Source organism: Urocampus carinirostris, chromosome 19 (assembly GCF_059441175.1).
Source record: "Urocampus carinirostris isolate Australia breed hairy pipefish chromosome 19, RoL_Ucar_1.0, whole genome shotgun sequence".
Classification (NCBI taxonomy): Eukaryota; Metazoa; Chordata; class Actinopteri; order Syngnathiformes; family Syngnathidae; genus Urocampus; species Urocampus carinirostris.
Genome location: NC_142367.1, coordinates 10,083,132 through 10,111,044, shown reverse-complemented (window position 1 = coordinate 10,111,044; position 27,913 = coordinate 10,083,132). Strand labels below are relative to the sequence as shown.

The 27,913-nt window shown below is 41.2% G+C and overlaps 3 protein-coding genes across 5 annotated transcripts; 1 reads left to right on the top strand and 2 right to left on the bottom strand.

Moving 5' to 3' along the window:
* The first annotated feature begins 212 nt into the window (after positions 1-212).
* Positions 213-10,919, top strand: bicral (BICRA like chromatin remodeling complex associated protein). Of its 2 annotated transcripts, none has more exons than XM_088323976.1 (11): positions 213-420; positions 2,027-2,093; positions 4,996-5,041; positions 5,145-5,193; positions 5,264-5,329; positions 5,410-6,531; positions 6,728-6,810; positions 6,922-7,067; positions 8,670-8,764; positions 8,858-8,960; positions 9,029-10,919. In XM_088323976.1, the coding sequence occupies exons 3-11, from the start codon at positions 5,001-5,003 to the stop codon at positions 9,352-9,354; spliced, it is 2,031 nt and encodes a 676-aa protein (XP_088180102.1). In that variant the 5' UTR covers positions 213-420; positions 2,027-2,093; positions 4,996-5,000; the 3' UTR covers positions 9,355-10,919. The 2 variants fall into 2 exon arrangements, with proteins under 2 accessions (XP_088180102.1, XP_088180103.1); XM_088323977.1 differs by lacking the exon at positions 213-420 and adding an exon at positions 517-1,932.
* LOC148347230 (uncharacterized) lies at positions 8,761-15,035 on the bottom strand. Of its 2 annotated transcripts, XR_015848080.1 has the most exons (7): positions 14,846-15,034; positions 11,974-12,705; positions 11,383-11,481; positions 11,194-11,310; positions 11,094-11,130; positions 9,301-9,342; positions 8,761-9,196 (listed from the first exon to the last, which is right to left on the bottom strand). XR_015848080.1 is itself a non-coding variant. In XM_088323980.1 (6 exons), exons 1-5 carry the CDS (start codon positions 14,853-14,855, stop codon positions 11,102-11,104), a joined length of 987 nt encoding a protein of 328 aa, XP_088180106.1. In that variant the 5' UTR covers positions 14,856-15,035; the 3' UTR covers positions 8,761-9,342; positions 11,094-11,101. The 2 variants fall into 2 exon arrangements, 1 of the variants encoding a protein (XP_088180106.1); XM_088323980.1 differs by having other exon boundaries at positions 8,761-9,342; positions 14,846-15,035.
* A 314-nt stretch (positions 15,036-15,349) lies between these two features.
* On the bottom strand, positions 15,350-27,077 carry LOC148347229 (guanine nucleotide-binding protein subunit alpha-13-like). The gene is made up of 5 exons (XM_088323979.1): positions 26,720-27,077; positions 20,509-20,735; positions 18,266-18,316; positions 17,371-17,571; positions 15,350-17,302 (listed from the first exon to the last, which is right to left on the bottom strand). The coding sequence occupies exons 1-5, from the start codon at positions 27,000-27,002 to the stop codon at positions 16,931-16,933; spliced, it is 1,134 nt and encodes a 377-aa protein (XP_088180105.1). The 5' UTR covers positions 27,003-27,077; the 3' UTR covers positions 15,350-16,930.
* Between the last annotated feature and the right edge of the window lie 836 nt (positions 27,078-27,913).

Below are 27,913 nucleotides of genomic sequence, written 5' to 3'. Positions count from 1 at the left end.
ATTCCATCATTATCACCCTCGCCTGACATTCATCCACGGAATTTCTTGCATTTAATATCTCAAACGTTTTTGTCTAGCCGCTAGACTCAAGCGTATGAAAGATGAGCACAAAAGCACAGGTAACTTATGCCACACCTTTATATACAGTCCATGTCATGTATGACGTCATGCACCACAACTCCGCCCTCTACCTATGGGAAGTTACCAAATGACTTTTTAACTCAATGTTTGCCATTTAATTATATGCGTTCCTTTACTTTTGTAAACTTTTATTTGAATTCAATTTTCAGATTTTTCGATCTGGGGAGGGGGAGCGAGGAGGAGAGAGGGGGGGCGCCCTCCTTGAACCGGCTCCCCTACCAGCGCCCGTGCAGCCATGGCGAGGAAACCCCGTTGACAAGGCACTGCTTTTTCATGACGGTGAGTTCCCCCCTTTGAGTGTATTATCATTTCGGGATAAAAATTGCAAGGGAAAAAACACACACGGCCTCCTTCGGGGAGGGTTCGGGAGGGAGACAACTTTGAAAAACGGAGGCGAGGCTGCACAGTGCGGGGGAAGACACCACCGAGGAGAAACAACACGAGTGGAGTCAGTGGGAGAGAGGGAGAAGAAGGAGGAGGAAGGAGAAGGAGGGGGCGAGCGAATTAAAAGTCGGCCAAATGGAGATATTGGGTTTCAAGTGGCGTCTAGAAAAAAAGGCTTTACCTCCGCGAGTTTTTTTCGAAAATCTTATGCTAATCGGAATAAATATTTATACATTCGGAGGTTGAATCCCCGCCTAATTACGCTTGCTAATTTCCGCCATCGAAGGGTTTAGCTAACCGGAAAGGCCGCCAAAATGTCTCCTGGACCGAAACGACGGATGTGTCCGAAAGGCGGGACGACACCCGCTCGGATCGGTTGTTGAATCGGGGGCTGAATGTGTGAATGTGATTTGCGCAGGCAGAAGGACTCGCCCGAAAAGGGAAACAGATATAACGTCAAGACTCCCACGTCGACGGGAGGGTCACACGAAGAATACGATGTCAATTCGGGGGATATTTTGGGATATCAAGGCGTATAGGCTACACGATTACCTTTGTTTCTTTCATCGGTTTTTACTATTAAGCGTCATGGAGGCTGAACTTCTAATTTCCCTTAAAATGCGTCAACGGCGATATGACGTTTAAGTCTGCGCTTATTGATAAATTCATCGTCCTCGTCAATATTTTTTTTTTCTATTCGGGCGACGATGTAGATTTTGGTTTAAAATAGTTTTTGTCTCTTTGTTAAATTTGACTTCGTTTCAGGCTTGTATTTTTCGCCCTCGACACCATCTCAGAATTGGCTTTATTGTCAGCCTTTTGTGTTCATCGAAAATATAAGTGTACTTGTATTAAGGTTTTTGTTGGGTTATTTTCTTATCCATTTATTTCCGCCTCTATCGTGTCAAAATGGCGTTACGAAATCGACGTGAATAAATCCATCACATGACTATTAACAAAACCTTTTTTTTTTTTTCGTTTTTATGTCCGAGTTTAGAACAACGAATGTTAGTTCAGAATGTTTCTAAAATGGAGATCGAGACGGCCCACGAAGAAACTACAGCCTAGTATTAGTAGCAGCCATTTTGTCGTGTCCGGTGTAGAAAATGTCGCTTCAGCCTCGCATTCTAGTACTCACTATTTCCTTTTACGGCAGAAAAGCGAGGCTAAAAATCTTGATGTTTTTTTTTTAATTCTCAGAAAATGCACTGAATAAACCGGCCTGTTAGACCATTTTATTCTCTGTACACTTAATGTCCAAAATAAACGCATTAAACACTCAATAGTGTCTGCCCTTGGAGGTTATTTCAAGCATGATGCGCTTACTTGAACACAATTCACTTTTGCTCCATGTGAGGTGTGACTCTGACGATGTTGTCTGCAGGAATGCTACACTGCTACCCCATGGTGATGGATTGCAGCCTCTTTTTAGCTCTCCCGTACCGTGTGTCAGCTTTTAAACTTAACACTGCTGTCCTTTTGTCATATCCCCTCCCTGCAGCCCACACCCCGTCACTGGAAACGTAGGGCGTTTGCATGACTGAATCCATGCAGCCGGACACTCATCAGTGAGTCGAGCCAAGTAACAAATACACATGCAATGACACAAGTATCACGGTTGCCTCGTCTGTTATTTTAACCATAAGGCTTTACATACTGATGCGCCCCAAGGATTTCACAAGAATCTGTTCTTAGTTGGGAACCGCAAAGTCAATTTCCCTTATGCAGGTGATAGAAACTTGTGACAATGTGTAGCTAATGTGTTCTGAACCCTTGGTACCCAGATAATGTTAAATTGACAAACTAGTATACAGCAAGCACTACCTATATACATATGATAAGTAACCTAAGTAAATACATATGTGAAGGAAAAATGAAATTTGCTTTACTTTTGGTGTGACGTGATTTGAGCTGAGGAGTGGAGTAGCGGGTGGGTTGAACATAAAACTGATTTTACAACTTTCACTTGTGAGGTTTGTCATGCCTTTAGATTTCCTTGTGTTGGTAGCCTCCTCATTCTTATAACACTGGTTCCGATCATCGATTGGTTGCGGCCATGCAACTTAGCGAGAGCGTCTTTTTCATATTGATAAAAATAAGCTTTGCGTCCATGTTATTACAGGGTTTCTACAGCTTAAGGCAGGAGTGGGCAAACTTTTTGAGTCACGGGCCACATTGGCTTAAACATTTTTTGAAAGGGCCAGGAGGGGGAAAATGTTCATTACATTTTTTGTATATAGCGATACAGTCTCGAATACAAACCTTAGCAATACCTGAGTGTAGCTCCTATGCTGTTAGACAGAGGAAAGAAAAGCTACTGGTCTTGTTCTAGGTTTGAGGAGTGGTAATATTTATTTTGTCAAATATGTCTAATTTCGGGCAGCATGGCGGGGCAGTGGTTAGCGCGTGTGCGGCACAGTTCTGAGGTCATGAGATCGAAACCTTCCTGTGTGGAGTTTGCATGTTCTCCCCGTGGGTTGCGCGGGTTCGCTCCGGGCACTTCGGCTTCCTCCCACATTCCAAAACCATGCATGTCAGGTCAATTGGCCGGTCTAAATTGTCCCTAGGTGTGAATGAGTGGGTTGTCTGTGTTTGTGTGCCCTGCGACTGGCTGGCAACCAGTTCAGGGTGCCCACTGCCCGAAGACAGCTGGGATGGGCTCCAGCACCCCCAGGACCTTACTGAGGATAAGCGGTGCAGATAATGGATGGATGTTTTATTTATTTTTCAGTTTGATAGCCGGTCATCTACTCTAATTTAGTTGTTAACCTATTTTTAGTAGAAAAATTTACGTTTATCTGCACTGATAGGGTTTAGAATAAACAATCTATTTTTTGTCAGAATAATTTACACGGTGATACACTTTGAATTTCAATGATAGTTCAAATGAATGACAAGAAGGTTCAGTAAATAAGCAAAGAAAACACAATTCCAATGTTTTCCAGTTCAGGGGATCCCAAATGCATGGGTGGAGAAGCACCTTTTCCGTTACTGGCTCCATCTAGTGGTAAAACTGAGAAGTGCAACAGAGTTGAGCTTAAGTGCCATGTGCGGGCCATATTCAACTATATTTTCAGAATTTGCTGCGGGCCAATAAAAACTGGCCCGCGGGCCGTAGTTTGGCCACCCCTGGCTTAAGGCAAGTTAATTTCAAGAATTTTAAATACTTTTTTAATGTATTTTGAAATCAAATTTAAGACAGTCAAAAAAGTAAATTAACTGAAAAAAAAATGTCTTGCTCTTAATACATAGTGTCTCATACAAATGACTGGGCACATTTCTAAGCCATGAGAATTTTTTTTTTCTCGACAGCCACTTCTCATTTCATTTTCACTTTCCCATGGTCCAACGTAAACGTCCCTGTCTGAAGTTGCTATGTGTATTGCGAATGACCTAAGACGTGTGTCTTCTCTGAAAGGCCCAAATGAAACCATCTCTCCGTTTTAATAGTTTCTGTTATTGTGGTCATGCAAAGTAAATATGTGAATTATTTAAAAAAAGACAATTCTTGCTAAATCGTTTTAGTTTCAACAAATATAAATTGCATTTGATATGTTCACATTTCTAAGACTATAACACTGGATTTGAGATATTTTAATGTCAATTAAAGCCTTATATTAAGTATAATGAGTTCAATGCTTTTTAAGACTTCAAGAATCCACGGAACCCTGTATCATGTTTTTTGCTTTTCCCATTGTAATCACTGCAAGCCTTGGACCAAACGCAAATAAATCCTGTCCAAAAATATAGTATTTATCGCAAACAGAAAATTTAGAACTGATTCAAGAGTGAAATACTGTTCAGCTATTTGCATATCGACATCTTCGTGAGGCCATGACGTCAACCAGTCGTCAAGTTGCATTTATTTGTATAGCCCTTTATCACAAGATGTCTCCAAGGACTGCACAGGATTACAATTACGACTGATTAAACCAACATGCGAGCAAGCAAAAACTCAGAACCTCAACGTGAGGAAAAAATAAACCTTGAAAAGGAGCCTCACAAGTGGTAATTCCCCTTCCAGGATGACCAGGGTGCAATCGATATATTATTAGGTAACAGTACGCAAAACATAGTGAACATCAATAAAAGAAAACAATAGGTAATATGTTGAAATTTGTCCCAAAAGTCCATGACGGCAATGACGCAGCTTCCCATCTCTGTCAGCTGATCGATGCAGGCAGTCATTTTAGAGGCGTATGGGGTGTGTGACTCGCAGCAATACGCACAAATAGTATAAAGTTTAGATTTTGTTTTTGGTCACACAACACATTTTTTCGTAGACATCAGAGTAGTGGAGAACATTTTTTATATAGCGTTCGAAAAAATTTCTCTCTTCATATCGTAATGTGAAACTATTGTAAGCAAGCAAGCCATATCCCAAAGGTCTAGTAAGGACTAGATTTTACTAGTTAAAAATATAACACTATCTTTGTAACTTAACAAGTCATTTGTACATTTCTTACACAGGTGTCATGGATGATGAGGACGATCGCCATCTTCTGGATATTTTAGGGTAAACATTTGAGAAGAGCATTTGACTAACCAAATATAAATGAGACTTTTCCTTTGGGATAGCGTGGCAATCAATGATATTAATACACATATTTTGATTTCAGAGATGTGGATGCGTTGAATGATTATCTGCATGGCAACAACAGCAAGTCTGTGAGTAGCTTACATTGGGTTTGACTACTAATGGTTTGGCAGGTTGATGTCAAACTTACTTCTTTTGCAGATTGAGGAGGACGACGTAGCCAATGCGGCGTACGGCTCAGATGCGTCTTTCTTCACTGGTGACACTGTGAGTCATTATTTGAACGTGCCGTTGAAATTCCACTGCCCTTTCCAACCTCTTTTTTTTTTGCAAATGCCTCAATTTAGACAAGTGCAGCACTCAAAGATGGCAACTCAACCATGGAGTTTGGTGAGGATCTGTCAGGAGATGGACTCCAGCTCTCCAGCAGTCTCTCCTATATGGAAGACCAGCTCGGGGCCGGCAGCCCTCCCGGAGGCGGTGTGGACCTCGGAGAAGATCAACCCTTCGACATCCTTCAAAAGTCTCTGCTGGAAGCGGACATCACGGAGCAGACGCTGGCGCAGGATTCTCAGCTGGACACCCAGCCCGCTCCCTCTCTGGTGCAGGCTCCGGTGTCTTTCCCGTCCCAGGTGGTCTCCGGGGGCACGGTTACCACTGCAGCCCCAGCATTACCGGCTGGGCAGTTTCTCCAGGGCGTGTCCCCACTGCCAAACGGCTCGACGCAGCACATCCAGGTGCTGGGTTCGTTCGGGGCGGGAAGCGGAGTCATGACCCTGAGTGGTACGGAAAGAACTCCTCAGATTCTGTTGAGGCCGGCGGGTCCCGTCACCGCCGCTGTGTCCTCAGCTCCGGTAGGCCAGGTTTATGCTCCTGCCCAGGGACATCTTGGCTTTAAGAACATTCCCCTTCAGAATGTTATTATTCAGAGAGGTCCGGGAGGGACCCAGGCTCTTATCAAGCCAATCCAGCCTAAACCTCAACAAGCTGGGGCTCAGACAGTCTTCAACTTACAACCTGCAATCCCCCAGTTAGCAAATGTTGTAAATTGCGCTACAGCGCAGTACACCGCTAATGGCTCCATGGTGATGGATCAGCAGCAGCGCCAAACCAACATTCAGAGCGGACAATTTTTGCTGCCGACGTCTTTGTCCGTCCACAACGGTCCACCTGCAGACACCGCTGCCCAGATCACCAGCCACAGTGCAGTGCAGGTTGTTGGCGGGCAAAAATTTACGGCACAAGCGACCGGACAGCTCCTTTTGAATCAGGGCGCAGTGAGTAGCGTTGTGACACAAACAAGGAAAAGTGCCGCACCCCAGGCGGGTGCTCCCCCCCGGTTTGCACTGGTCAGCCAGGGGCAGATCTCAGGCAGCCCCGTGCAGCGCCTTCTAGTGACGCAAACTGCTAATTGTGCATCGTTGTCCCCCTTACCGGGTGCGGCGACGGCGGCACAAGAACACATACAGGTGAGGGGAACACTGAAATGTTGGAATTGCTTGATACTTTTTGTGCTTTTTTTTGACTGTAACAAAGTATCCCTCTTATTTTCACATTGTTTCAAAAAGGAAAAAAAACTGCATTTTGTCGGATGCACGATTTAATGAAAAATAGGGCACTTTTCCTAACTTGTCTCATCTGACAAACTACTTTCTGATTTCCCAGAATGCCTCTGGAACTGCAGTCAAACAAGTGCAGCTCAGTGCACAGAAGAGGCCTGCCCCTCCGCCGTTGACCAAAGGAGGAATGTGAGTGTATCAAGTAATCGGTCCAAATCAACAATCTGCTAACTGTTGTCTCCAACATAGTAACGAACAGCTCTAAATGTAAGGGTTTTCTTATGTTACTGTTTCTTTTAGGATTTTACAGCAGATAAGAGAACATCAGGAGCGTGTGGACTCGCCTGAACGGTCACCCTTTAGGTCGTTCAGTGATGTGCTGCAACGGCTTCTGCCTTATCATGTTTTCCAAGGCGCCCCGCCCAGCCAAGAAGAATTCTCTCAGGGTACTTTGATGTTTTTATTTTTTTCTTGACACCGCTATCTCATTACCGTATTTTCTGCAGTATAGAGCGCTCCGGATTATGAGCTGCACACCCCAAAATAGTCTTTAGTCATATATTTTTCATTCATAAGACACCAGACAAAAAGGCATTACAGAAAGAAACCTCAACAAAACAGGCATATAGGTCAGTCAAACTTTATTAACCCTTTAACGTTTCGACGGCATGCCGGTGGGCCATCAGACGTTGAGAACCAAATACGTGTCTCAGACATGTACAGACACGTACGATCCCACTGATGTACGTCATGCCACATATCATTGGAAAGCTAAAACCCTTGGGATTCAAGAAATTATGACCATGTCAAAATATACCCAGAAGAACATCACTATCAGTCTGAAACAGGATACCTGATGTCTTGCAGCCATCACATTTGATGATAATGTGCAACCATGGTCTCCTTACAACCGTGAGTGTTGTGAATCCGTCAGTGTAAAATATTTACGTACTCCAAAACACGTGATAATGCCGACCCGTAAGGGAAAAAAAATGCCTAAAAGCATCTCTGCATTGATGGATGTTGCTTGTTGCTGGCTGCTTAGACCCACAATTCCCATTTCCAAATATACATACAAGTACAATTATTTTCTCTAGGCCGTAGAACAGGGGTGTCAAACAGGCGGCCTGCGGGCCGAATCAGGCCCTCTAAGAGTTTGAATCCGGCCCGCGAGACAACTTTCAGAGAAGCGCAAGAGAAAATTGAGCTGCCCGTTGAAATATGTCGACTTGATGTTGCAGAGGCCTGGTGCCTCTCACAAAGATTATGGAGTTGTATTTCTTTCTCTCTTTTTTCTCCTTCTTTGTACCTCTTTGTCTCCTTCTCACTGTGTCTTTTTACCTTCTTTTGCTCTCTTGTTTTTCCTTTTCGCTCTTTTCTCTCTCGCTTTCCCCTTTATGTCCTTCTCTTTTCTCTCCTCTATTTATCTTTGGATTTCTTTCTTTCTTTCCCCCCGCTCACTATTTCTCATTTTCTTTTGTTTCTCATATTTTTTTTTCTCCCTTTCTTCGCACTCTCTTTGTCCCACCCTCTCTCTTTTTCTCTCCCTCTCTTATCTATTTCTCTCTAAACTACCAGTCCGGCCCCCGAGAGAATGTTTATTCTATCATGTGGCCCTCGAGTTAAAATGAATTTGACACCCCTGCTGTAGACCAAACAAACTTGAAATTCATTCTTTTCGGACAATTGTAGGCTTTGTTTTACCCTGCTTTAGCCTATATGAGCCTGTAAATGATAAAAAGAACCCGTCTCCTTTACCTCTGAATAACTTAAGTAATAGTGACCGATTCAAATGATGATTGACACATTGGTTACGAAATGAAATGCTGGTATCTAAATCCTAGCATGCACCGCACACAACTTCTTATACGGGGGAAAATCATGCCGGCAGCTGCTTACCGTAGTTGAGACCTGTTGTCTCAATATTGATCCACACATACAGTGCACCACATTATAGGGCGCATGGTCAGCTTTAAAAAAAATTGAAGGCTTTTAAGTGCGCCTTATACGGAAAATGCGGTAATTTCTTTTCTCCTTTGTATTGGCAGTGGACGACGAGTTTGAGTCATCTGCAGCCCACGTGTTGATGAGGACCCAGACTATGGTTAATAAATACAGGCGACTGCTTTTGGCTGAATCTGAGGTAATGAACAATATATTTAATGATGGTTTTGCAAAACATGTGCATCAAACAAATCTATACTGAATGTCGTCCATGCACTTTCCTTGTGGGAAGCATTCCAGTCCTTCATCCGAGATGGTGATGATCGACAGGACCTTTAACCAAGAGGAGCGCGCCTGCCTGACCCAAGACAAGCGCATGCTGCTCGTGGATCCGGGTACTGATCATCAACTCTGACATGCTCCTTGTTCATTTCCCGTCTCACTGTCTTCTCTCTTATTTCAGACGCTTTTTTGGAGGACTTCTGCTGTGGGCTAAAATCCAAACGTTTGCCGGATCCTGTCCCGTCACCGTCGTCGAGCGACACAGATTGCGAGGAACAGGCATACAGGACAGACTTAAGTGATCCAGAAGGAGGACTAAGCGGCACCGGCGATAAACTTCCGGCTTCATCTGTGGTGAACAAAAGCGTCCTGGAGTTGAAGCGATCCCAGCAGGAAGGTAAACACTCGTTTGCGGGGGGGCAGACGAACCCCCAGTCGGCCTCGCCTACTCACCTGGACCCGGACTCAGCCCTGGAGGCGGCCGTCAACAGCATTCTGGAATGTTAACAAAGCAGAGTTCATTTTTTTGTATCGTTTTTATGTAGCACTACGTTTGTTTTATTTTGCCGGATACATGATGTCCTCAGTTTCTGACGGAATTTGTTGGAATTTTGAATCTATTAGTTACATAATAGACTGCTATGAATAAGACAGACCAATAATAAAACCCGGAAGCGTGAATTACAGTCAAACCGTGAGAGTTAAGTGAAAATGAAAAAAATACACCACATGGTTTTATGTTAAACAAAAAAAAAACACTCCAAAGAAACCCCACACATACATCTCAGAGTGTGCCTTATTGTGCTGCTACGCAAATTTAATTCATGACACACAGAATATTTTTGAACGTCATCACAGTAAACAAGTGCAGGTAATCAATGCAAAACATACAGTTCTTGTTTTGGGCCATAGGGGTAGCTACAGGTTAGAATATAAAATATGGCAGTGACTTTTTGTGCCATATAAACAATACTAAAGATTGAATAACTTTTTTTTCACTGATCCTCACTGAGTTCCGTCGTTTGCCGAGGACCCCATGTATTCGTAAAGCAGGCACTTCTTTCGATCCCCTATCACAGTGGAATGTGTGCAATTTAAAAGATCCTCCATTCCTTCCTTAAGGCCAGTTGACCCGCTTCGGCAACTTTGCCCTACCCCCTTTTCGGCTTTTATTAACAAGGGTTTACATGAAGTTACGTACGTTTCCTTGAATTGCACTAAAAGCCGTTTTTATTTTTACTTTTTTGTCGGATCTGCAAACAAGCCACACCTGCTTACATTTTTTGGCATTTTTGTTGGCTTTTTTTTCTTTTGTACCTTAAAGGTACGCAAGACCCTACACGTCAAGCATGCAAACTCAATTTCTCATTTCAATGTTTTGGCGCTAGGGGGATATTATTTAATCCTCAGATTGAGGATATTATCTTGTTCTTATTTTTGTAATCTGTTTCTATTTTATTTTACCTTGGTTTAAGCTTAATAGTTTGTGTACTTTGCTTGTATTTTTGTTTTTAAATTTTCAGCAGTACAACCAAACTTACTTCCGACTGAAGACATTCAACCCGTTTCTGCCAAAGTTTTACTTAGTGAGCTTCAGCACAGACGAAAGTTTTTTTTGTTTTTTTAAACCGTATCGGTACGAGTGGTTTGTGTGCTTGCCTCATACGCTTGATAATGCGTGAACACGATTCAAACATTCAGTTCTGATTCATTAACGATTCAAAACTGGATTAGAATGTAAGCGGGTGTCAAAATGTGCGCTGCCGTTGACTGGCCACCAGTCCAGGGTGTACCACTCATGGTCCAAAGGTCTGTTGCTATGATAGTTAAATTAAAAAGCCAGAAAGTTTCTTTTTTAATAGTCCACAAACCAGTGCATTCACACTTTCTATCCCTATCGTCAGATTTTGTTTTTATAAAAACAAAAAAATATTTATAATTTTTGTATGGAAGAAGAAAAAGAATGTAAAAAAAAAATCAAATAAGAAAACGGTAATTATTTTGTATTCTGTGGGTTTCGTTTGTTCATTGTGTTGCCCGCAGCAGCAAAAATAAATTCACTTTGAATACAAGCCCCGCACTTTTGATCGAGGCGTGATTGTGTTCGACTTTTGAGGCACATCAACGCATAACAGATTTTATCCTTTTCCATTTTAATCCCCTCAAAAAGCCAACACACGTGATGCATGACTTGCTCGACTCAACAGTGACATCCAGTGGAGCTACGAGGTACTGTCTTAAATTACCTCTAGTCCTAATGGTACTTTCTCCAGCGATCTTGTTCTGAAATACAAAAAAACACTCAATACTTTAAATCCTGGTCCAACTATCAATGTGCATCCTTACTAATACGAGGATAAGACCAGACATAGCTGAGCAGACAATATCCTGCCAGTAGCATGCTGAGGCCTCCCACGCCACCTTTCTTCACATCAATGTATTTTTTGTAGTACCACTGCCAGCCTGTCAATGGAAACATTTCATATGTCATTGATTAAAAATACCCTACATTGCAAACTTACAATAAGATTTCACCTCTCTGAAACATTTCCACTCCGTCTCCCGGGCGGCGTGGCGTCTTGCAGGCCAGCCACTGCGGAAGCTCTTTTAGCGTCACCTGACCAAGGCTCCGCCCTGCAAGGCGAAAAAGATGCCCTCACTGAAAATGGTACAGTAGACTCAACGAGATACGGCGATCTTGCCTTATGATGTTTTCCATTCCACAGTGTTGAATAAAATGTTTTAAGACATTTTCCCTGCTATACATACATCATCAAATATTGGTCAATGTCAGATCAAACGCTGGTGTGCTTTTGGTTTGCATCACAGCTTATGAAAAAGCTGCTATGCTATTGGCTGAACTCCCAGAATAATTTTCAGTTCGAAATCTGTTTCTTCAAAAGATTTGCGATACAATATTGTATTTTTTGGGGGTACTATATTAGTTATGGACTCCAAGTCTTGCAGTGATACTAAAGGGAGAAGCAAAACATCATAACCGCGGCAACAAAGCTTGCAATTGTCAAAAATTAAACTGCGCTTTCACTTAGCAACCCATAACTCTGCGTTCATGTCGTATCTCGGGGGCCTACTCTATTACAATTTCAGAAAACATCAGATACGGACCCAAAAAGCCATCCTTGCCACGTCCATTCGTCAACGTGTCCTTTGGTCTGGACCCAGGATCTGAAGTCTGTTTGAGCAACACTGAGGAGAATTCTGGCTGTCGGAAACCAGTTGAAAGATCTGGTGGGACAAAAGTATTTTGGAAGGTTGCATTCAATCCTAAAGAGCCGTTCAACTCTTTTGATTTTAAGTCGGCGTATGTGCTGGCTGCACTGGATTCAACTTCATTTTGAGTAAGTTTAATGTGGACAGCTTGCTTGCTGGTTTTGATTCTGGCTAAAGTGCTTCCGGCGTGCTGCAGTGTAATCTTGGGGATCTTGTCGCCGATGGTTATTTTTTCTTTGTCTTTTGGTTCAGTTTGTTTATTTGAGGCACTTTTGTGTTTGAGGGACAGTGAAGATGTGGAGTATTTGGACTTTGGAGGGGCTTTTTTCAGACTCTGTGGCGCTGAAACAACTTCCGGAGAAATCTGGCTGGGCTTGACTGGCTCTTTTGTGGTCCGAGTTGCCTTTTTCTTTGACTTTGGCTCTTTTCCACTTTTCCCAGGCACTTCTGGTAACTCGTTTTCACCAAGCGGAAGGGCTTTTTCTTTTTTGGACGAGCCTGCAGCTACAGATCCAGTTGAAGGGGACACAACAGGTTTCTGGTGGTTTAATGGTGTCTTGGCTGCCTTGCAGTGAGGTAGGTGACTCTTTAACCTCTTGTAGGACTTGCCACAGAATGGACACACCTCTGGAGTTGGAGAGAGAGAATGAATGACAGCACTTGCTTATCAAATTACTAGAGACCACTCTAAGGTACAGATTGAACTACAGTAAACCTCGGATAAGTCGGATCCAGATGGACCGGTCATTTTCATCCGACTTATCCGAGGATCCGACTTATCCGAGGTCGCAAAATTTCGAACTAAGAAGAAATTTAACTCTTAGAAAAGTGCATACTTGTATATGTAAAATGAAATACCAAGCAATGATATCTTGTAACATGAACGTGATTTATTATCAAAAAAGTTCTTAAAATGAACATGAACATGGTTGATATGAACTATGGTTAATAATACACTGTATATGAACTGGTTATGTAATTTTATCCGTACGATTCATCGTCCGTTAGATTCGTAAGTCTGTTAGGTTCGGAGTTACATTGTACTCATTTGAAAAAGTCTGTAATTTTGGTTTGTTGCATAGATAACTGGGATTGTTTCAGCAGCAACGTCTCCATCTGATCGGCAAGGTCTTCGAGTTCTGGGCATGCAGCAAGGCCGTAATACCTCAAAGTGCGCAGTGCACTGTAGGCGTCGTTGAGTTTCGGGGGCGGTCTTTCAACGTCCATTTGCTCATCCTCCTCCTCGTCACGAAGGAGACCTTCCTCCGCTGAAGGATCACGAACGACTTTTTTACTTTTTCCGATAACCAGCAACGGCAACTTATCAGTACCGTCCATATTGGAACCCACAAGCACTGTCAGTCGAGATTTTGGTTGTTTCGCACCGTGATGAGATTGTCCAATAAAACCGATGGAATTATCCGGCAAAAGCAGCCAAAAGAGGCCCGTCTCGTCCGCGTTATAAATATCCTTTGGCTCATAATTCTTGAGTATTTCTCGCAGTTTTCCGCTTTTCCATTCTTCAACAACCTCTGTATCCACTCCGCCCGACTCCCCGGCTTTAGTAATCCGCCCAAGTCCATATCGTTTTTTGAACCTGTCGATCCACGCTGGTGCAAGTTCAGCCGATTCCGGTGAAAACTGTTGGCGAAATTTGTTAGCTTGCATTAGCATCATTCCACAGTCAATTCTGATTTCAGGCCTCGATGATTTTTGACGGAACCACAAAATCAGTGCTTTGTCGACATCTGGATGATCATTTACCCTCTGCCTTTTAGCGGTCGGAGCTCTAAAATCTGTCGCACACATATCTTTTATCTTCTTCTGGCTTTTCAGAATGTCGCTCAAAGTTTGAGGGCTCATTCCAAACTTCGCCGCGATGTCTTTTTGCTTCATGTGCTGATTCTTTTCTTGGAATTCAATGATAGCGAGCTTTTCTTCATACGTTCTAGTCTTGAGACTCCTGCCTTTGGTTTTAGAACTTGAGGCCATCGCCACACCGTAGACCGCACAGACCGCAAGGAAGTCCAAAGAAATTCACACAAATTCAATTTGAATGCTAGCACTACTGTAATAAGAAACAATGGGATTATGATTACGAGGCTTTGTTCTATGACCGCGTGCTGTGATTGAGAGTGCTATCATTCAACACTGAGGAGGAGTTTGATGAATAGCCTCTGCCAATCACGGAACGCCACGTCACATCAAGAAATCTTCCCGGAAAATCTGGGAGGGGTGAAAATCTTCCCGGAAAATCTGTGAGGAGTGAAAATCTTCCCGGAAAATTCCATCGCTTACTGCCACTGGAGGCTGAAATTTAGAGCATTTGGGAGATGTCCTAGGCGACCTGATACCGATCCGACTTATCAGAGGCGAAAACCATTAAAAAGGGTCAATTGTACGGAAAAATCCATCCGACTTAGGCGAGGATCCGACTTATAAAATCCGACTTATGCGAGGTGTAATACTACAGAAAAGCCTAGAGAACAAACGTTCCACGCAATTTGTCCGACTTATCCGAGAATCCGACTTATGCGAGTCCGACTTATCCGAGGTTTACTGTATTGTATTTTTTCACTGTGACATCATTAATAACCACTCAGGTAAAATAATTGTATTTAAGAGTGAAGACACGATTGTCAGCCAACGTTTTCAAAGAAGTTCGCGCGAGTATATCAAATGCATTATACTTTAATACAGCGAGTGTAAATATTTTTACATTTTAAACAGTAACTTTGGTCACGTGACAGTCGTTTTCGAAACTTACCGGGGCTCATTTCGCACGTGCCAAGGAAGTGTAGAAAAAATGAACAAGTATAAAATTATACGTGGAACTTTAAGTGTCTTACAGGTTTATTTGTAATAAAGTATTCTAATTGAAATTTTATCACGACGTCGCGCTTTCACGGTCATGTTTGAGGGGGCTTGCAGGTGGAGGACCCCGGGCTATTTATTGGTGGCCGGTCTGATGCCTGAACAAAAATGTTCAACTTTATTAAAAAGGGGAATTGACATGTCCAAAATACGCTTTTAGTCATCACAAGAGTCGCATTTAAAAGATTGTAAATGTAAGAAGTTATGATAATGTATGCATTTGATTTACGACCAGTCTGTGATGTTGATGTAATAATCTTTTTCAGGCTAATTTTCGGTTTCACGTAAGAACCAAAGAACCAAAGAACTACAACGAAACAAACCATTCCCGAATTAAAATGGCGCAGGTACCACAACGTGTCTAAAACAATTAAACAGGAAGGAAAACGTCCATTCGAACATTTAACTTTTCTTAAGAAAAGTTTTATTGTTACAGTTAGTGGCATGAGAGTCAAAACAGGAACACGAATTGTCAAACAATGTCAGAAGCCAAAAAAGTCATCGACAAAGGCAGTGATTTAGAGACAAAAACCTTTCTACAACCATTTACATGATGAGATAAACCTAAATAATATTTACAAAAGCAACAAATTTGGCTATATACAATAAAAATAAACTGGGAAGCTCAAAGAAGGTGAATGTAGTTTAGTAAAAAAAAAAAAAAATCAAATCAACCCTGAGAGAAATGTCGGTAATTAGGGAAACCACTAACGCAGGACTGATCAAATTTCATTGGTTTTTGTATAAAAAACAAACCATTATTTACTACCAATTTCTGAGTGGACCATCAGGCTTTCTATGTGCAGTAGACCCCCGGGATACAATGTCTCCACTTTACAGTGAGAAATCATTATTTCCCCACTACACAACATTAACATTATTTTGTCATTTCCAAAAACAAACACTGTAAGATGCCCCGCAACCCTAGTAAGGATAAGCACCACAGCAAATGGATGGATGGATTTCTAAGATGCCTATCTGCAATTGGTTAACTTCACACTAAATACTGGTCTGCTGTTGGTTTGAGTCATGGGCTCCGAGAAATGTCAATGCTATTGACTGAACTCCCTCCTACGATGCCCTTGTCTCTTCAGTCAGAATCTCATTTGCCTTGTAATGACCGTTGGTGATAACATATTGTATTGTTGTACTATATTTCTTTGCTATTAAAGGCTTGCAGTGAGAGAAGCAAAAACATAACCATAGAAAGGAAACTTGCAACTGTGTAAAAACAAAAGCTTCAGAATATATTGCATGGACGTAATGAAAGGATTGGGACTACAATAAAAGTGTCGATTAAAGCAAGGACATTTAAGGGCATTACAATCCTCGCAAGTAGAAGATTTAAAATTATTTTTGAATCTACTGTCGTCCTCTCTGACTATACATCCATCTACTACTCCACTGTACCAGCTCAAGACACATCACACTACAGGTAATGAAAATCGAGTTTTACATGTGTATTTATTTTACCTAATCATACATGCATATAATACATACGTCCTATTATACCTATTTGTAATTGTGATAATGTTTAATTTTAGGTAGCGGGGGTTCAGTGCCAATTACCATAGGTTTCTATCTCCTACTATACGGAGATGTCAAAATTTCGTATCATGGGGGTTTACTAGAAGTTGAACTTTATTGCAAACCTGCCAAAATTTTGCTTTGACAAATACAGTACATGGGGCAAAAATGTAATAAGCGAAATTGGAGCATTTCCTGCACCACACCTCTCTCAAGGCACAAAAAGGAATGCAGAATTCTAAACAGTAATTTAGTCTCTTTTTAAGGCATCACAGGTTCATTTGGAGCGTCTGTTTATTCACAGTGCAACAAGCGAATTGGGGTGAATTCAGTGCTCGGACAAAAACAAAACAAAAATAATGGTTGAAACCTTTTGAGCGTCCTCTCGATCCCCAGTTCTAACGCAGTTTCCTAACGGACGCTTCTTCCCTCCCGAGACGGCGCACAAAGGTCATTGAAGCATGAGCTGCTTGAGGTTGTCGTGGAGGATGGTATCTTTGACGTCCCGGAAGACCAGCCGGATGTTTTCGGTGTTGATGGCGGTGGTGAAGTGGTGGTAGAGCGGCTTCTGGGTGCCGTCGCGCCGCTTGGCTCGGAAACGCTCCACCATGAAGGCCTGCACGTCGGGCAGGCTGTGCTCGGGCCCTCTGTAGTCAGGGAAATAGTCCTTGAGAGGAACGCTCTTCACCTTCTCCTCCAGGAGGTCCGTTTTATTGAGGAAGAGAATGATGGACACATTGGCAAAGACGCGGTTGTTGACGATGGTCTCGAAGATGTTGAGCGACTCGCACAAACGGTTGGTTTGGCGGTCCTCCATCAGGACCTGACCAGAAGGTTTCACATAAGTCCAAACTTCTCGCAAAATTCTGATGTTTTTTTTTTTTTCCTCACCTGGTCATACTCAGAAGAGGACACGAGGAAGAGGATGGAGGTGACTGAGTCGAAGCACTCGAACCAGCGCCGCCGCTCTGAGCGCTGGCCGCCCACGTCCACCATCTTAAAGGGGACGCTCTTCAGCTCAAAGTCGTACTCGTGGATTCCCTTGGTGGGCTTTCGTGCCAGCAAGATGTCCTGCTGACTCGGGAGGTAATTCTGGCAGAAACAATCATTTGACTTTGATGGGAGAAGTGATGCCATTTTCCACCAGGCAAGGGGATATTACCAATATCAGGTATGACTTTTTCTGGGTAACGGTACTCAGGCCAATTTTGGCATTCGCTGCCCTCTAGTAGCCGTCTTATGGTAAGAAAATAACAAGCATGTCAAACATACAGCCTGCTGGCCAGACCCCGTCCGTTGGATGATTTAATCCAGCCCAACAACCCTAACCAAAGAGGGATGGTACATGCCCAAGACACACCACAGTAAGTGGTGCCCCGACAACCCTGGCAGTTAAGGAGTCGGTGAACTGTGGTTTATCCAATGTCATGCTTTTTTTTTTTAATCAGTGAAGAAAAATATAGATTTGATAGTTTTTTTCTGGCTAATTTTATTTCAATTACTTCCATACTTTTAATTTTAATTGTATAATAAGACATTTTTTGAGGGGGAAAAAAAGTGAATTGAAATTAATTATATGCAAATGTAAAGGGACATTACAAAATAAATGTAATAAATTTGCATTGAATGACAATATGCGGTTAGTTACTTTCATTAAACAGCCACTGTCGGTCTCTTTTACAATTGAAATTCGTGTTAATATGCAACGTGACTACATCATGCAAAAAAAAAAAAGAATAAAAGAGGGTGGGGGGCAGCAAAAGGCACACCAAAAAATATCACGTACCGGCTCGCCAAGCTTATCCAGATTATCCAAGAAATACTTGACGGACTCGCCCTGCAAGACACACACAAGAGCAAACGCGTGTTATAGTTCAAGTCACAAGAAAACGACGCCGTTGCATGTGTCACGCATAAAAGTGACACACCGGCATGCGTGCATGCGTGTCTTATTCTCTCTCTTCGCGCAAGCCCCGACACGAAGCTGCGTGTGGAGATTTCCCTTATCGCTTTTCCTGGTTTCTCTCTGGGGATTTGAGTAATGTTGCCGCTTCTCCAATCAGGGACCTTTGCATGCATTTTCTGCTCATTTTAGGGATGCACGCTAATTATTGGGCCATTAGAAGCTAAAAGCGGATTATCAGTCACTTGGGCGATTAGATTTAATAACCCAACACAACTTGTAAAAATTTCAAAGTATTAGTGTTCCTCATTAGAATACATTTGGATTTTCTGTTGTCGTAGCTCAACTTGGTCGTGGCTTTTCTCTAGCTCTTCGTAATGTGTTCGAGGCACTGAAGAGCTCAACCTGTATAAGATTCGAAGCATTTTAATGTTCTTTATTATAAAATATTGTGACCACAAATGGGTCACGTTCTCTCTACCTCTTCGTAATGTGCTCGAGGCACTGGAGAGCTCGTCCATAATCAGTTGCATTGCTCAGGATGTGCACAGGCTGTTATGATTAGGTTTTTGGAATGTTTTTTTTTGTCGCAATCTGCATATTTTATACTTGCAAATCCATAAAGAGTAGGAAAAGGAAATGAAAAAGGAGAAGTGAGACAAGAGCTGCAAATTGTTTTCTGTGGTGTGAAAGCAAAACTAGATGACTATGGTATTGTCGCTCACTAGTACGCTGAATCACACACGTACACCGGTTTACAACCTCTCGCGCACTTTGTGTGTGGCAAGGTGATAATAATGTCATTGAGTCTACTTTTACAGATTGTGACTAGAACTTGTTGATTTTGGCCAAATATAAAATATATTTTTTTAATTTATATACTTAAAATATTACGTGTTTAATTTAATTTGTTTTTTAACAACTATTTATTTTAAGTATCAATTTTAAATAATTCTTTTGTATATTAAATAAGTTAAATTTGAATTTTAAAAGATCAGTGTGCATTAATTGCCCAATAGATGTTGTATTTTGTAGCACAACCAAAAACCAGTGCTAAAAAGCCCCAAAAAGAATACTCACTACAGAGACTAAAAGTGGCCAAAAAACACTTTTTTTTTTTTTTGGTCTGGCCTTTCGTGAGTTTTTTGGGTTTTCGGTTAGCAGCATGGTAACAATTATGTCAGTTCCCCAAGTAGGTATTTTTGAAAGGAAAAAAAAGCACATTTATGATAGTTTGAGTATTTTTGCTTATTTTTTTCTAAAAATTTTAAAATCTTTTCTACTACTATAAGGTGCTAAAAACACACTGCACCTTTTAAGTATTTGTTAAGCATTTTTTTCACATTCAAATAAACCAGTAATTATTTAATTTCTAAACCTACACACAATATTAAAGCCCATTGATAACTGGATCTAACAATCTTATCAATATTAATTAACGTTTTAATCCCATCAAAATAAACGATAACAAAATAATTTAAAAAAAATTGTATAAATTAAAAAAAAAAATACAAAATAAAAATAATCAAATCATTTATTAAGAAAAAGAAAATATCCCATGCTTCATTGTGACAAAAATAAAGGCCGACTTATGAAGCATTCCTTAATACAAAATGAATGAAAATTAACAATAATAGCTCAAATAAATAAAAATCAAACAAACAAAATACAATAAAAATTCAAAATAGCCAAGACCCAAGTGTAACTAAACCAAAAGCAAAGCTGTGATGTACTTTATATCACAAATATTCTAAACAGACATGTTTTTTTTGTAATTAACACTTGCAAAATTTGTATTTTCAAGTGAGGCCTCGCACCGTGTATGTAACACATAAGTGGTAAGTCCCCCACACCAGTAAAATTCCCCCTCCCTTGTTTGTAAGCATAAAGCAGTTTAAGCAGAGATCAACATTCCAGCTCTGATCACACTTGTGTCTATCCCCGCCCCCTCCCTTAACAAAACACTATTGAGAACCTGGGGCCTTGTGTAAAAAAAAATTATTAAAAGTGTAATTTGATGAGGAAGTACCAACTTTCCAACGTCAGCATCTTCCGACAAGGGGAAGACGTACACAGGAAGTGGTCACGTGACCTCTAAGCTCCGCCCCCCACGTAGGGCCACCTACCAGCTGGAACTCGCGCCGGCGGTCGTATGCGTTCTGGATGCCGCTATCAGCCCACAAAAACTTGATTGCGGGCAGATACTGCAAAAAGACGGCCGTCTCCAGCTGCCCGCGCGCCATCTCGGATGAGCGCGTGTCGAACGCCATGAGCTTGTCGCCATGGCGGCCGTTGTCCGGGTCGCCCCAGGGGATGTGCAGCTTCTCACGGGCGTCCACCAGAACTCTGATGCCTGCAGAAGATGGATTGGTTTCATGGATTCAAGTGAAAAATGGGCAGGACCAACATGAGTACCATTTTTGTACATGTACTGTAAATCACAAAAATGAGTAAACCCCTCACATTTCTGCAGATTTCATTATAATGTTTGATAGAACCTAATTGAAGACACATCCCTTTTACACAAAAAAAAAGACTGTCACCAAAGCCATGGCTTACTGGAAAGACATCCTCTGGTCTGATGAGACAAAGATTAACTTATTTGGCTCGGATGGCTGTGAAGCATGTGTGGCGGCAACCAGGTGAGGGTTACAAACATGTTTGTGTTGTGCCTAAAGGCAGGGATGGTGTGGGGAATGTCATGGTTTGGGGCTGAATGGGCGAAACTGTAGTTGGGGAGTTGCATTCCATTGGGTCAAGCCTGAACTCAAGTATGTACCGTGAAATACTGGAGCAAGCAATGATCCCCTCCCTCCAGAAGCTGGGTCGCAGGGCAATGTTCCAGCTTGAGAATGACCCAAATACCCTTCTAAGATGACCAAAGCTTTTCTAAAGGGGATAAGGGTAAAGGGGACAGACTGGCCAAGCATGTCTCTAGATCTAAACCCAAGAGGACATCTTTGGGCCCTCCAGAAGCGGAAAGTGGAGAAGCACGAGATGTCAAACATCCCCCAGCTTTGTCATGTTGTCATGGAGGAGTGGCAGAGCATTCCAGTGGCAATTTGTGAGGCTCCGGTTAAATCCTTGGCCAGGAGGATTAAGGTGGTTCTGCAAAATGATGGTGGCCACACAAAATATTGAACTTCAGGAATTTTACTTTAGAGTGTACCGACTTTTGTTAACAGTGGTTTGGCGACTAATGGCTATGTCTTGAGGGGAAGATTATTTTTACACTGCTACAATACATATAGACAGTAAACTGCTCCTGGAAGTTGACTAAAATGACACTCACTAACTGAAAAGCAAATTGGGACCAAACATTTGGTTGGGCCACCTAAAAGAAAAAAACAATTTTTCAATTGGTGAAATCGAAGTTGGATCATGGTAAAATGAATAGAAATCAATTCTAATCAGGTTTACGGCTGCAACCAACGACTATTTCAATAGTCTACGAACCGATTGTTGAAACGATAAGTAAAATAATCAGATGACTATTAATTTATTCACCAAGATGTTGATTTAATTTAGTGAAATAGTGATAATAAACGCAAGAAAATGGATACAATGGAAAAAGACATCAATATACTGCAGATTCGTACAAAAATTAAAACCAAATACGCACAATGCGCAGTCTGTAGGGACATGAATCCATAGATAAACACCCGTCCATTTTTAGGGTCAGCAAATAATTTATATATTAAAATCAAGTAAGTAAAATCAAGTACCTTTTTTTATCCCTGTCATTTGAGACCAGGTGGAAAAATATGTTGGCCTGGAGAGGATTGGGCGCCACCAGGCTGTAGGGCTAAGGGATTCATCTGACCAACCATTAAAGCTTTACGCAGACTTCCTTTCATTGTGTTAAAGCGATGTTCCTTCAGTGTTGTTCAATCCAAGATTTTAATGAAATCTCTGCAGAAATATGAGGGGTGTACTCACTTTTGTGACATACTGCACAACGTGCACTCGTGTAAAATACCTTCCACCCCCATTTTTGATTAAAAATCGGTACAGAATTTTGTGTCACGTTTTCTTGGCTCAAACTAAGCAATTGTAATTGAGAAACGTTTAGAATACGTGCAGCCATGATAGAATTACGTGACTGACAAACTATAAGAGCAATACAAAACTAAATTGTACAATATTTATTGAATGTCAGATTCATCAAAGAGTTGATTCCCTCATCGTAAAATTTTGGTTTTATTTATTTCAGAGGTCGTAAATATAATTTGAACCTAGGTGCCATATGGTAGAAAAAAAGCACTCTTGTGGAGACTACTAGTAGATGAGAGAACGAGAGAAAGTAAGTGAGAGGGACAGATGGATCAAGTAGAGAGAGAAAGAGAAAGGGAGGAAAAGGGGAAAAAAGACAAAGAGCAGGGGATAAAGAAAGATGGAAAGAGAAAGAAATTAGGTAAGCAGTGATAGAAAAGAGTGAGACAGAAAGAGAGAGGAAGAAAGGGAAAGAAAGAGAAAGAGAAAGAAAGAGAAAAAAACAGACAGAGAGAGAAAGCAATGAAACTCCAGTTGTTTTGATCATGGCACCTGTCTTTGGCAACATTAAGTGGAAATATTCAAAACTGCAGGTGGTTGTCTCTTTTTGTCTCTTGCGCTTCTCTCAGCGTTGTCTCGTGGGCCGGGTTCAATCTGTTGGCAACCCTGATCCGGCCCGCGGGTCATATTTTTGACACCATCTTTCAGGATGACGTTCCGTTTCCTCCATTCTGTAACATTATTCTCTGGTACCATAAATTGTTGGCTAGCTGCTCGATTTTCCATGAATTTCAGCGTGGTCGCCAACTTTAAGCTTGAAAGAAGAGTCTTATGAAGAACATTTCCCCTTCACGCAGCCCGATTGGCCAGCTAACGGGTACAAATATGTTATCAAAAATATGAAGATGATTGAACTGAAACTTCATAACTCTAGAAATTGGTAATGGCGCAAACGCTTGACTGAGGTTTTAGTGTGGACAAGGCCAGGACAGAAACGAAGGGGCGCACAGCCTCTGCACACGAGCCATTGAGAATTAACATATTTATTATCAAGCGTCTACAAAAAGTGATTCCGATATTGTGACTAAAAAGTTTGTAGGTGTCTTCTGGGTCGAGAGATGTGGTTGCATTCAATGTTTTGCGGTTGTGGTCATTGATATTTTTGACGAATCAATCATTGCGCGCATACGGTAATAAACTACCGTGAGACCGTGTGTACAACGCCCACCCAAATTTTGAGTTGTTCTTTTAAGGTTAAAAACGCATTATACATTAATAAATAATACAGTACATGGTATGCTTAGCTGTCTTTCATGTTTGGTTCAGTTAGTATTCTAGCATTATATTTCAAGGCATTGCCATCATGGTACTCGTGTTGTCATACTGTCCACGTATAGGAATGTTTTCCCGTGTCATCTTACTTTTATGTTCCGTTCTGTTTAAGCTGGTCGGTGTTAGAAGATTGTGCAGTGGTTCTAGATATGTTCCCCGTGTCCTTTCTTCAATTTTTCATTCAGTAGCCTGTTATTCCAAAATTGCATGCTTTGTTTTTTTCACATTTTGTTCAGTAGGTGCTGGTTAGTGTTTTTTCCATTGTCTCATCATCATGGTACTTTCCACGTGTGGGGATGTTTCTTCTGTCAACTTTTATGTTTTGTACTGTTAGAACAAGTTGGTATGTCGACACATCCTGTGTTTTCCTACTTCCATATGTTGTTCATTAAGATGTAGTTAATGTTTCAAAATTATGTAGCCCAAGCCCGTGTTAGTGTAGCTTTGACGTCTTTGAGTTCTGAAGATGCTGAAAAAATTCCTTGTTTTGTTAATGTACACTATCTAATACAGATTTTGTATTAGATGCCAAGCCATAAACGAGGTCTGTTCATAATGCTATCCGACACCATCACATAATAGATACCAAGGGCTGTATCAGTACTGATAGATACTTGGTGTCAATATATTGATACTTTTTTATTTTTTAATTTTTTTATTTTATTTTTTATTTATTTTTTTAAATATGAGAATTCTATTGTGCTACAGTGAGCACGACCAACACAATGCATCTTTTGGAAATGATTTATTCCAAATATAAACAATAAATTTGTGTCCAACATAGACTAAACTTAGTGGAAAAATAGTTGTAGTTGCGTTTATCGCTTTCAAAATGGATTAAATGTAACCATTTAAAAATGTGTTTTTTCCCCCGACATATTTCTATCAAAAAACGCTGAACAGATTCTTTCTTTGAGCAATAATTATCACAAAAGCTACTTTGATCATCTCATCTCATTAGCTACACCGCTTGTCCTCAGTAGGGTCGCGGGGCTGCTGGAGCCCATCCCAGCAATCATCGGGCAGTGGACACCCTGAACTGGTTGCCAGCCAATCACAGGGCACACGGGGACAGACAACTCGCTCGCTCATTCACACCTAGGGACAATTTGGACCGGCCAATCCACCTGAAATGCATGTTTTTGGAATGTGGGAGGAAACCGGAGTGCCCGGAGGAAACCCACGCAAGCACGGGGAGAACATACAAACTCTGCACAGGAAGTCTGGAGCTGGATTTGAACCCACACAGGAGGTTCCCAAGACATGAACTGTGCCGCGGGTGCGCTAACCACTGTGCCGCCCCTACTTTGATCATTTTTAAAGTAAAATTTTAAAACAAGTGACCACATAGAACTATTTTAAAAAGGTGTCTTTTTTTTTTACCCGTTTCGGACAAATATTTCAACCACCTTTCGGATTTTGACCTAAATCTGTTTTTTGATGTGACTTTGTCCTAAAATAATAATATTAACTTAACATGGGGTTAATTTAGTGAAGAATAACTCATTAATGTGTATCTCGTTCAAAATGGTCAAAATTAGCTCCCTTAAGTGACGTTTTTTTCCTCTCTCACAATTTTCTATCAAAGACTTTGGACATACTCTTTGCATTTTTTAAAGGGACAGTGTGTATTATTTGACCATTAAATGTCGCTGTATTGACTAATATTTTAATCAATATAGTTTTTTTTAAGAAGTTAAGTTGTTTTTACCAGTAGGATTGGTTAAATAATACTGTCCCTTTAAGTGCAGCCAAGGCAAATATGGATTAAGTTATTACTGTTTGAGTAATTTCCATTTTAATTCCTAATGTGTTTATGATTTTAGATCTTGTTTAAAAAGAATCTTGTGCAAAAAACAATTTAAAATTGAGGTTTGGGAGAGATTGTTTTTATTTTTAAATCAACATTTTTTGTAGAAAACCGGATATCTCCTAAGTCCCTCAGGTAAATAAAGTTTGAGACCCCTTCCCTAAGTTTTTTTCAACAATCTCTATCAAAGACATCAGATTGATTCTTTGCATTGTCTTTTTAAAGGGACAGTGTGTATTTTTTGACCATTAGATGTTGCTGTATTGTGCCGGGCAACTATAAAAACAAGCGCTTAAAGCACAAGGAACAATACAAACTACAAAGCCTCAAAGTGACCAAACTGCACCATTTCTCTGACTTTTTTGCCAAGCCTTTCTAGATGCTTTTATTTTTTTACGGGTGCCTGTAGCAGAAAGATGGAGGGTTTTTATGTCAGATTCCTATGAGTGAGGCTCATGAGATGTAAAATAAATGCACATTTCTCGACTTATGAAAATTAAAGCCCCAATATGTAATATTTGACCACTAGATGGCGCTGTGTCGTCTGGTACGAGTGAGGGCCAGTAGTGCTTGGCAGAGCATGGCGGCAGGATGCCAGAAGAACATGGCGCCAATCCAAGAAGAGATCTAACGGTGCAAAAGAAATTGCAATTTCTTGACCTATGATTGTTTGTTTGTTTTTTCATAAAAATTAACGTTGGTTATGATAGTTAATGTATTTTTGCCTAGTATTCCCATCATAGTTTTGTTTTTTATTACTGAATGAAAGTTTTTTTGTACCACTAGGAGGCACTAGATATTACACACTGTACTTTTTAAAAATGCACGTTTTTATAATAAACCAACTGATTACATAGATCAATATTGTATTGGTTTTAGTTATTTGGATTATTTTTTTCTACAACTAGGAGGCGCTAAATGAGACACACTGTCCCTTTAATGGTTATTTTCGACGTCTTTTCGACCAGTTTCCTTCTAGGTTGGTTTCATTCGAGCGATAATTGTCAGAAAACACTTTAATGATGTTTAAAGTTAAGTTTAAACAAGGCGACGACCCAAAAAACAGGTTTTAACAGGCCGAAGGGGGCTCCGGTGTAGGGTGTGTCGAGAACTGTTTACGGCAAACTTTTCCCGGCCATTATCAGGCAAGAAAATCCACAAATAAAGACTTTTCTTTTGCAAATAGATGAATGTTTTCTGACCTTTGATGACGTTGCTGTAAATAGTGCCTCGGAAGTCCTCGCGGGCTCGCTGGTCGAAGTCCTGGCCGTGAATGATCCGCATTTGCTTGAGGAAGGTCGACTTTCCGCTCTCGCCGGCGCCGAGCAGCAGGATCTTGACCAGGCGTTTCACGTAAGTTTTCTCCCGCGAGAGCCGCCGGTCGATCTCCTTGGAGCGGCGGACCTGCTCCACCTCGCCGCTGTTTAGCAAGCAGGCGGGCAGGCAAACTTTCAGCGCGGAGCGCGACGGCAGGAAATCCGCCATGTTGCCCACAGCCTCATCGATGCTAATTGGGCGGGCGGAGGTGGCCTCCGCCGAGGCGGGAGGGGCCGGGGGAAGGAGGGAGGGAGACGAAGGACCAAGCCCCCTTCCACGGAGGAAGTTCCCTCGCCTCGTGTAGCGACATTAGCTTCCTTTAGAATACAAACTACACGAAAAAGGTCGTCGTTTTTGCTTCATCTTGTGGACGGTAAGACGTCGAAGAGAAAAAAAGACGCCATTTTTGTTTTGTTTCACAAGGAACGGGAATTGTCTAATATTTTTAAATAAAATTCAACACTATTTTCAACTGTCCACAAGTCACAAAAATGAGAGGTTTCATTCTTTTAAAAATAAAAAATATCAAACTCTAAACTCCTAGTAACAAGACACTGCCCTCTAGCGAGCAGTTACAGGAGGAAAAGACACACTTAAAAAAACACTTCACAGCCAACATGAAACCTCACGTATATTTAGTCGTTTTGTTTTATGAATTAAAGCAAACCTTAATCAATTCACATATAAGAATTTTTTTTAAATACTTTCAACTTTAAAATTGTATTATAAAACTACTACTCTCTAGTGGGCAAAGGGATAATTGCGTGAGTGCCCCTAAAGGAAAGGGGAAATAAAAATATAACGTATGATATAATGTTTTTTAATACATTAAAACACATTTTCTATTCTATTCTATTCACAACTTTGAAATAAGAATGATAGGACATTGCCGTCCAGTGGGCAAATACTTTATTGCGAAACCTCTCATGCTCTCTTCTGATTGGTCAATCCCTCTCATTTGTATGATAAATGCGGTGCGTTCAAAAGCAGTGCATTTGGTACAACTCTTTAAAAACAAATTTTCTTCGAGATATAACACATTTATTTCCTTTAAACACTATTTCTTTATGAAATCAAAA